Source organism: Elephantulus edwardii, unplaced genomic scaffold (assembly GCF_000299155.1).
Source record: "Elephantulus edwardii isolate Elephantulus edwardi_28Jun2011 unplaced genomic scaffold, EleEdw1.0 scaffold00006, whole genome shotgun sequence".
In the NCBI taxonomy this organism is placed as follows: domain Eukaryota; kingdom Metazoa; phylum Chordata; class Mammalia; order Macroscelidea; family Macroscelididae; genus Elephantulus; species Elephantulus edwardii.
In genome coordinates, this window is record NW_006399756.1 from 31,768,447 (window position 1) to 31,779,352 (window position 10,906).

A 10,906-nucleotide genomic window follows, 5' to 3' on the forward strand; every position below is an offset into this window, starting at 1 on the left:
CTCGCCCTCCCCCTGTTCTCTCCAGCCACTGCTACCAAGGCTGATTTTCATCCCTCTCTTTAGATGAGCGAGTGGGGAATCTGACTGTGGTGGGAAAAGAAATGGATAGCGTCCAGCGGGTCCTTTCCCAGATGGAGAAGATTGTGCGGATTACTTGGTCCAATCCTCCCGCTCAGGGAGCACGCATTGTGGCATGCACCCTTTCCAACCCTGAGCTCTTTAAGGAATGGTAAGGGCTCCCAGCCTGATGAGCAAAGACTAGGAGTGCCTAACAACAGTTGTTGGGTTTTTTTTAAATTTTTTTAAAATTTTTTATTTTATTTTGTATGTGTGTACCATCAGATCAGATCTGACTGATACAGGAGGAAAGATTGTCCCTCCTCCTCCTGTAGGGCGTCTGGTGGATTTGAACTGCAAACCTCTGGGATTGCAGTGCAGCTTCTTGCCACTAAGCCACCAGAGCTCCCTAACAACAGTTGTTCTGTTAAATGAAATTGGATAAGTTTTTTTTTACTTTGACAGAGACAGGAGAACATTACTTTACCCTCTTTGACTCTCGAGTATTTCCGTCAAATGGGGGTGGCACCAGTCCACACAACACCTGGAACATAGAAAGAGGCACTTGATGGTGATACTTCCTCGCTATCCCCATCACCCAGTTTTCTTGTCTTTAAAGTTGGAAAACATAGGAAAGAATTCCTCATGAAGTAGAATATCCAACTTCAAGTTAGTTTAGTTTGGGGACTCCTCATTCTTCTAATTTACATATACTTTGCCTTATTTTGAAGCTAATATTTGTCTGACAAATAAATCTACACTCTTTATTTAATTATACTCACTGCCAAGGAGTTGATTTCAATCTGAGTCTTAATGGGAGGAGTCTATTCATATTTCTCCTTAGGAGCTACTGGTGAATTTGAACCAGTTGAGATACAATTCACTATGGATTGTACTACCAGAGGTCTTGTTTAATTAGACCTGATAAAATGTATTGACCTATCTCTATCAGCATCTCACAGAAGTTTGAGTTGAAACAGGAGTGGTATTAGAATCAGCATACCCAAGAGTAGCACTAAATTCCAGTTCGTTCTTTCTACTTGGAGAGTGGATCTGAGAGGGACACTATTAGACAGGTTAATCTATTACTCGAGTCTGTTCTTCTATCTCTTTATGCATCCATATCCCATAAGAGGCAGGCCCTGGTTCCTTTTCTGGTTTATAGATTCAATTATACATTGTTGGTTTTTGTTTTTGTTTTTTTTAATGTGTGTACCGTCAAATTGGATCTGACTGGTACAGGAGGCGATTGTTCCTCCTTCTTCAGCAGAGCATCTGGTGGATTTGAACTGCGCACCTCTGGGATTGCAGTGCAGTTTCCTGCCACTAGGCCACCAGAGCTCACCTCAATTACACATTTTAAACCTACATGTTGTAATGACAGTCTCTCCTGTGGGGGCTGGGATTTACATCCCTGTTCACTCTTAGGACAGGTAATGTGAAGACGATGGCTGACCGGATTCTCACAATGAGATCTGAACTCAGAGCACGATTAGAAGGCCTCAAGACGCCTGGAACCTGGAATCACATCACTGAGCAAATTGGGATGTTCAGTTTCACTGGGTTAAATCGTAAGTAGCTCCATCACTTTGGATACCTGTGTACAGGTGGACACCCAGCTCAAGATCTCAGAGATCCCGAGGTTCCCCTCTGTTAACTCATTGGTTATCTTGTTGTGTCCTCCCAATCTTGTGAACCTCTGGAGCCTCAGGAGAGCATGGTTGTTGGCTGTCCTATTGACCAAGATACTTTCATTTATGTGGGCTGGGAAGTCAGTTTAGAAGCAACAGAATTTGGAGCTTGAAACCTTAAATATGGGTCTCTGGTGGCCTAATGGGTAAGGAGTTGCACTGCCAACCCAAAGGCACATGGTTTGAATCCATTAGCTGCTTGTCCAAAGAAAGATGAACATTCTCCTGTGCGATTTACAGCTTCTGAAAACCCACTGAAAGTCATCTACGAATTGACTGACTCAATAGCATATAACAACAAGATATATATATATTTTTTATATATGTAAAATTTTTTTGGTGAAAATATACAAAGCAAAGCAAAAGTACCAATTCTGTAATTCCTACATACACAATTCAACTACATTGATTATATTACTCAAGCTATACAGCTAATCTCACTTTCCTTTTCCAAATTATTCTACCACTATTAAGATAAACTCTCTACTCCCAACCCTTCTTATCTGACTTACTGATTTGTTGCTATTTTGTTGATTTAATCACAAATGGAATTCTGTACGTTAATTAATTCTTTGAAGAAACATAATGCTCAGGACAGATGTTCTTTTTTTTATTTAAATTTTTATTATTATTTTTGTGTGAGTGTACCTTCAAATCGGATCTGACTGGTACAGGAGGAGATTGTCCCTCCTTCCCCGGCAGAGCATCTGGTGGATTCAAACTGTGCGCCTCTGGGATTGTAGTTGCAGCTCCTTACCACTAGGCCACCAGAGCTCCCCTAGGACAGATGTTCTTACGTGTAAATATTACATACAATCATGCAGGGGTCTTTCTTCTAAGAAAGTTATTTCACTATTTCATAAGTGAGAACTTAGATTGGTAGCTGGAATTCAAAGCTGATTGGAAAACCTTATAGGCAGCCATGCATGATTTTGGTCAGCCATCAGTAGGACATATTAGCTGTAAGTGATCCCTTCTGATGTTACGAAGTATTTATTTATAAGAAGTAATTGCTGAGCACCTACTGGCCACATGGTTTGGATGCGGTCACATAGCTGCATGTTAGGGCTTGTAGTCTAGTGGCTCTGGGAAGGGAGGAGCAGCTTGCTTGGGTAGTAGGTAGAATTATCAGAAGGCATAGCTAGGAGGTACTTGTTGTTGTGTACTGTTGAATCGGAACCAACGCACCGGAAATCCTCTGACGTGTTTTCAGAGGCAGTTCATCACATGGGAGGAGATTGTCCATCCTCCTCCCACAGAGCAGCTGGTGGATTCAAAAGGTGAGCCTTGGGATTGCAGTGCAGTTCCTTGTCATTGGGCCACCAGAGCTCCCTAGTCGGTACTTACTATAATCAAGATACTCAAAGTGCTGCTTTGAAAATGGACTCAGGAAAAAAAATATCTAAGGATATAAATATAAGGAAGAAAAGTACTAGAGATTTTTTATGGGATTTTTGGGATAAAATAAGGCTAGGAGTGTCTGGGTGGTGCAGATGGGTCTATGTACAGCTGAGAGCCAAAAGACTAGAGGTGCAAATTCTTGTCATGGAAGAAAGGCCTGTTAAGTTATTTAAAAAAAAAAATCAATCAGTCAATCATCTATTGAAAATCTGAGCACAGTTCTACTGTGATACACACGGGAATCACCACGAATGGAGTCATCTTGACTGTTAAAATAAGATTGCCCAAGAGGTAAGTGATAACTCAGCTGTAGGTGACCTCAGGAATTAGTTCACTTACATATGTAAAGCCATCTTTAACTTTCTGAAGCAAAGAAGAGTTAAGAAAATGAAAAACTCAGAGAAACAATCCAGAGGACTACTGGATTAGACCACGTGAACCCCAGCTTCCAGTTCCTTGAGATCAGAGGAACTAGATGGTGCTTGCCTACTACCACTTTTGGCTTCTCCAATAAGGGTCTCTGTCTTGTACAGAGAGAACAAAAGTTAAAGAAAGACTTACTGGTCTGATGAGGCTGGTGGTGGAAGGAACACCTAAAACCATGACCCTTCGACACACTTGAAGCCTGGCATGGAATCTATCTCTAGGAATCCCATTGTAGCCCAATAGTAGACAGGCCTGTAAAATGAGTAACACTGCCAGAGGCATGCAGTCCTCAGTATAGCTGATCACAGGAGACCGAAAGGACAACATTTGCCTGAAACCAAAGCTCAGAAAGCAGGAAGGGGCAGGAAGAACGAATGTAATGACAGTGTTACCACCCAAAATGTGCGAGAATGAGAGAATGAATTTGTAAATATAATGCTGTAAAACAAAATGCATATGAGTTAAAAAACCATGTGAACTTTTAGAAAAATGATGGATGGGACCAGGGAAGCTGGAGAGGAAGTGGGGAGTGCTCTGCAGCATTGAGGAGAGTGCAGGCAGTGTCATGACACCAGATGTGTATAGATTGTTGAATAAAAAAACAATTTTTTTCTGTAAACTATCACTCCCAGCTACAATAAAAATGGGAAGGGAAGGGAAGTTACGCTTTACAAATAGTAAGAATCCTTTGAATAATGGAAATGGTTTTTAGTAGTAATATTCTTTTTTTTTAAAACTTTAATAGTGTTTCTATTTCCTTTTCCCCACCTCTTTCTCTTTTCTTTTTGTGTGCCATCAAGTCAGATCTGACTGGCACAGGAGGAGATTGCCCCTTTCTCTCCAGCAGAGCATCTGGTTGATTCGAACCACTTGCCTTGGGGATTGCAGTGCAGTTTTTTGCCACTATGCCATGAGAGCTCCCTAATAGTAATATTTAAAAGCTCACAAGATGGAGCTGTCACCCTATAAAATCCCCATTTCCTCCTGCTGTCCAGAGTAGGAAGGATTTTTTTTAAATGATGAGAATAAACCTGTATTTTAACACAGATGTTATATTTTTTACCACTTGACATCATTTACTCTTAGAGCTTTCCCACAATCCAGTATTTTATTATGCAAAATACAGACTAACGCTTCCTAGAACTTCAATCTAGTTTCTACAGTTCTCATTTTATATTAACTTCCTTGAATGAAAGTTGACAGAACAAATTATTTTTCTAATCAATCATTCATGCACCTCTACTTTTCTGATGTTGATTATAAACATCCACATTGTAACCACACTCTTCCCACTTCTTCCCGGTAATTATCTTTTCTTGATTCTTGTATCCTACCCCTTTATTCCTGGACACGTGCTGCCCTTTTCATCTTGGATCACTGACTATTCTAAAGATCTAGTAACTCTCAAGGATTGTTGTTCAGTTTATAGTTCTGTCTCTTGTTTGGCTTAAATTGAGCCCCAGGTGTCAATTTTGCTCCAGGCTCAAACTGTGACTAAAGGCCATAGCCTCAGGTATTCCACCAGTTTCTATTAAACTAGTAAGCCTGGCTAGCTGGGAAAGAGTCTTAAACATACCATGGATGCCAAGAAAACAAATGGGTCTCTCTTGGAGAGACTGAAATCAAGTTTCTCCTTAGGGGCTAGGATTTTAAAGCTCGTCTCACAAGCTTTGGGCACTTGTTCAGGAGGGATCGGTGCTTGGAGAAGGACAACATGCTTGGAAAGGTGGAGGGAAAGGGCAGGGGAGGAAAACCCTGAATGAGATGAATTGATACAGTAACTGGAGCAATGCGGGTAGATGGGTCAGAGTCAGTGAGACTGGCCCAGGACAGGGCAGTGTTCAGAGCTGTTGTACATAGGATCACTATGAGTCACAGGCAACTTGACAGCACATAACAACAGTATCTGTATTTTTCTCCCACGCTATCTAGGACCTTCTACTGTGATCCAGAGGAGCTTTTAACTTGAAGCCCATAATGCACATTAGGAGAGCTGCTAGTCAGTCAAGCATTACTCTTGAGTCAGAACTGACTCATAGCTGACCCTCCTCTGGGTTTCCTAAGCTGTATATTGTGGGAGAGGAGATTGCCCATCTTTGTCCCGCAGAGCCTTTGGTTGATTTGAACTGCCAGAGGCACCACCTTTGGACCAGCAGCCCAATTCCTCCCAGACTATGCCACCAGTGCTCACCCGAGTGTATTTCTTTTTTCACCTTTTTCAAGGGAACAAATCCCTACCTTTTACTGCTTTTCAAATTATGACACCCCTCACTCCTATCTCCACAAAAGGGTTTAATTTTAGGAAACTCTGATGGCCTAGTGGAAAGAAACTGTGGTGCCATCCCAAAGAGGTTTAATTTTCATTGAGAAACAGCCAGGGATAGAGGGGAGAGATGTGGCCTCAGGGTTCCAGGCATTTTCAGTTGGTGTGGTGGGGTGGGTGGTGAGGCCCCGCCTCTTTGGATGACTGAGTCGGACAGTTAAAACTGGCTAAGGTGGCTCCTGAAGCTTGCTTGTTTTCTTGGTTTGGACACAGCCGTGAATAGACTCTTTCCACATACACAAAGAGGCCTAGATGGCATCATGGTTCAGAAGGCAGACTTGGAGACACACTGCCAGATTTTCCTAAGCACCAACAGCAGACCCACTTGGACTTTTCCTCTTAAATCCCAGCTCTACAGCTGTGTGCCCTTGGCAGGGTTATTTCACTTCTTTTGGCCTCATTTGTGAAATGGCGATGATAAGGTTATTATCATCAGGGTGAATGGAATTAATATTATGTATTTGGACATGTTGTGAGGAGAGACCGGTCCTTAGAGAGGGACATCATGCTTGGGAGGGTGGAGGGACGGCACAGGAGAGGAAGGCCCTCTATGAGGTGGATTGATTCAGTGACTCGGATAATTGGGATGGGAGTGTCGGAGACAGTGCGATTGGCACAGGACAGAGCGGAGTTTAGGGCTGTTGTACATAGGGTCGCTATGAGTTGCAGGCGACTCGACGGCACATAACAACAACAACATCTAGGTATAGTTTTTTGCCCGTGTGATTATTATGGTTTGATGATGATTACTGTTTGTTCTCTCAGATTTATGTCGTCTTCAGTAATTAGGTGAAGTGGGGCAGTGATGGTTCAGTAGTAGAATTCCTGTCTCCCAAACAGGAGCCCTGATTTGGATCCCCAGTCAGCATACCTCATACACAGCTACCACACATCTGCCGGTGGAGGCTTGAGTGCTGCAGTGACGCTGAACAGGCTTCCGTAGACCTGATAAGGAGTTGGGAGAAAGGCAGGGTGACCTCCTTCCCCACATCAGCCAATGAAAACTTTGTAAAGGAGTTTTGATACCTCCATGGTTAAGCTCTCAGCTGCTAACCAAAAGGTCGGCAGTTCAAACTCACCAGTATTAGGAGAAATCTGATGATTTGTTCCTGAAAAGATTACAGCCTAGAAAACCATGTAGGGTAGTTCTGCTTCATGACGTAGGGGCCAGTATGATTCACAATTTGACAGCTCTTATGAACATTCATCAGTGTCACTGAATGTACAAGTTCCAATAGGTGTATTGTTTTGCTCTGTCCTCAAAAACAACATTAAAATGCAAACCATAGAGGTCGCAGTGGGCTGACCCATCACTAGTCATGGGGCCGGCGCAGCAGCGGCAGCGTTTTGCTCTGTTGTGCGCTGGGAAGCTTAGGGGTCAGAGACCAGCTCAGCAGCAGCACCAGCACCAGCAACAACACATTGGGCAGACATCAGCTAAAATGCTGTCCTGGATTTGCAAGAAAGTACTAGGGGCTACAGTATAGGCAGTCTCTTCCTTTTATACATGATGTATCTCTATAAGCACGTGGGAAAGCTGCCCTGAATGAGGGCTCTGTGACAGAGAGAGAGTTGAAAATGAGGGAAGGTCTCATGGTGCCAGATCAGAGAAGGTTTTGTGGTTTTTCCAGCCACTGGTTTATTCACCCAGCATTAACCAAATAGCCCTCAGATCTGGGCAATGCCGAGTATATTGTCAAGAGGAAAAGTCAAAGTGGGTTTGCTGTCAGTGCTCAGAAGAATCCTCAGGAGATGGGGATTTCGTGTCTGCCTTCTCTGTTCTGTGGAACCAAGCCAGCCATCAACAGAACTAGCCCTTTCCCGTCCTAGGACAAGGAGGGGAGAAGTGGTTCCCATTTTACAGTCCCTAGAATTCTTCTGTTGCTTGTTGGAAATAAAAACCTTGGCATAGACCCATTGTTAGAAATACTGCCTAGGCTTACGAGCCCACAAAATCTCTCCATTTCATAATGTAACTAAACTGTATATTGTGAGGGAAATGAAATAGAAAGTAGTTATAGTAATGAATCATCAGAAACACAAGGAAATTCAGTAATTACAAAAAAAAAAATCTATCTAATGGTAAGGACATGGTAAGAAGCTGTGTTGCAATCCCGAAGGCACACAGTTCAAATCCACCAGCTGCTCCGCAGGAGAAGGTTGGGCAGTCTGCTCCCATTTAATTAATTGCTTCTGAAAACTCCTGGAGAGTCAGCGGGAGGTCATTTCTGATTTGATGGTAAACTACAACAAGGACCGTGTGGAGGTTAGAGGGCATAGAAGCATGCTGAAAGAACAGCTGGAAGGTTACAGACAAAACTCATCTGGAGGAGACAATGACTTTTAGAGCCATATTGAATTTTCTGAAGATTACAAAGAAAAAAAACCCAATAAACTATTAAGAGGGACTTTCTAGAACTTTGTGGGCTTACTTCCCTGTAATATCAGTTAGACAAAATAGCTCCCCTTTGGTTTGCCTCTTTATTTCAGGGGGGAAGAAGGAAAATTGCAGTTGTTTAGATAAGCACTAAATTGCTACTGCTTGAAGATTTTGGCGACTCTAATGATGTCTTCTTTTGATTTTCAACAGCTAAGCAGGTTGAATTTCTGATCAATGAGAAACACATCTATTTGTTGCCAAGTGGTCGGATCAACATGTGTGGCCTAACCACCAAAAATCTAGACTACGTGGCCACCTCTATCCATGAAGCCGTCACCAAAATCCAGTGAACAACCTCTGTCCACACCAGCGCCACCAAAGCGGTCCTCTGTCATGCGTGTTCCCGGCCTGCACAAACCTAGTTGTACATATCACGTATTAGGAAGCACGTGAAGGCTGCTCTGGCGAGACTGCCGTGGTTTTTAAAGCTGACCCCCCTCTCCCAAGAAAGCGACCCTTGAAAAGAAATGGAGGCTGGAGTAGAGCCTTTTTTAGAGGCCAGAGCAAATGAAAGTTTTTATTTAAAGAATAAAGTATTTTGATTAAGAGACATAGCTATCTTGCCCCTCTGCCTTTTAGAAGCAGGGGTGTCACCTGTGTTATCATGTGCTTCTCCATATTGTCTGTGCAAAGTCAAGCCCCAAAGATTAGTTTCCAAGTAGCTAAGTGTGACTGTGGGTGTTGACTGTCATTAAAATCTTCTCTTTAAACCAAGTATCTGTCTCTCTGCTCTGTCTGCACGTCTGTGTGTCCCTAGACAAACTTCAGTTCTTTAGGATGACTGCAGTTAAGAACTTTATTTACATTATAACATGGGTACATATATCTGAGACAAAAAGTTCACAAAACAGTATTTGCCCTTGCTATCTGTAGCGCATTCTGGTATTTTCTAGTTCATTCTACTCTACTGTGTTCTATTTAATGAAAAAAGAAACAAAATAAAAGTGCTAATAGAAACCCATGGAATTGGTTTGATGGTCCACTGGGGTGTGGATTGACACGGTGACTGCAGCAATGGGCTCAAGTGTGTCGGAGGTGAGGATGGCACAGGATAGGACAGGGTTCAGATCTGCTGCTAATAGAGTCGCTATGGGTCATACTGGACTCAACAGCACTTAACAACAATGATGGGTTGCAAATGACCCTTAGTTTTAGTTGCGTGTTGTAGATGATTTACTTGTGGTCAAGGAAAAATGAAAATGTATTCACATTAACACCTGTTTAGAGTACTTTAACTTGACATCAGTTTTGTAAATTTGTTGTCTAATGGCCAGTTGCCGTCTATTTATAGATTCACAGGAAGATTGACATCACTCAGTGATTGTAGAACTCCAGCCCCTCCCACTGCAGCCAGGGTACCTCTTACTCTAATTAAGTATAGCACTTTAATTATGGTAATATATGTGTTGCACTTAAATGACTGTATTTTATTGTTATGTTTAACTTACACTATAAAGTTAGTTGTATTGTTTGTTATGTACCATTGAGTCAGAACCGACCCATAGCTGACCCTCCAGCAGGTTTTCAGAGGCAGTTAATTGCACAGGAGGAGATTGCCCATCCTTCTCTCATAGAGCAGCTGGTGGGATTCAAACCTCATGCCTTTGGAATTGCACCTTCTTGCCTCTAGGCCACCAGTGCTTCCTATAAAGTTAGTTACAAGACTTAAATACAGATCATATTCTCTAGAATCCAACGAACTTTACAAATATGCTTGTGTGACTCTAGCTGGAACGGAATCTTAAAACAAGAGAGCTACTGGTTGGAATTTTAAAATGTTCACAGATCCTTCTTACTGTTTTGATAGTATCTGTAACTGCTTTGAGTTGTCACAAAATTCTAGTCTTAGGGAATGATATTCCTCTCCCTCAATGAAATAGTTTATCCCACATCATCCCTGAGTTGTTATTTTTCCAGTGGGTAGTGACAGAGGTGATAGGTTCATTTGGTGAGGTCCCCAGTGATATGGTCCCTAAACTAAAAAGATCCTTCAATCAGAATTTGATCTCCATTTGTCCTATTCTCTTTTCTAGAAACCACAGAGTAAATTTATTGTTACTTTTAATTAGTCTTTTGAAGAGTTGTTTTTGCTTTTCCCTGTGACTGTTCTCAGCCCCTTCTGTGTTTCTGCACAGGATCGTTTCAGATCCTTCATTGTTCCAGCTGGATCCCCAGCAGCCTTCAGAGAATGGTCCTGCCTCAAAGTGTCCTCAAAGTCATCCCTGCTCCCCCACCTCACTGTGCAGTTGGGTCTAATGGACTGCAAGGATTTAATGATTAGATGATTTGCCCTTCCTTTTCTACTTGCTTCTTGTTCTAACTTCCTTTTAATCAATATTAATTTTCCTCCCAACTTAAAAAAGCTTGTCCTTAGGAAGGAAAGACATACAAAATAATTGAATTCAACATTCTGTCAAGCTCTTCAAATTTTAAAACACACAGCCTCAGTAGGTATGCTGTTATCCCCAAGGAGTTACAACTTGGTTCTTACGGAGTGAAAAGATCTTAGATAATGAAGTATTTGGTGGCCCTCCAAAGCTCACCCCCACTCAACATCATCTAATCCTT

General features: G+C 42.2%; 1 protein-coding gene across 1 annotated transcript in view; it reads left to right on the plus strand.

The window, feature by feature from the left end:
* Nucleotides 1–8,888, plus strand: part of GOT1 (glutamic-oxaloacetic transaminase 1, soluble) — a 28,250-nt gene extending 19,362 nt beyond the window's left edge. The window contains exons 7-9 of the mRNA XM_006880040.1: nucleotides 64–229; nucleotides 1,486–1,628; nucleotides 8,489–8,888. Of these exons, the coding sequence (XP_006880102.1) occupies nucleotides 64–229; nucleotides 1,486–1,628; nucleotides 8,489–8,628 (449 nt within the window). The 3' untranslated portion in view covers nucleotides 8,629–8,888. The remainder of the gene's footprint in view (nucleotides 1–63; nucleotides 230–1,485; nucleotides 1,629–8,488) is intronic.
* The last annotated feature ends 2,018 nt before the right edge of the window (nucleotides 8,889–10,906 follow it).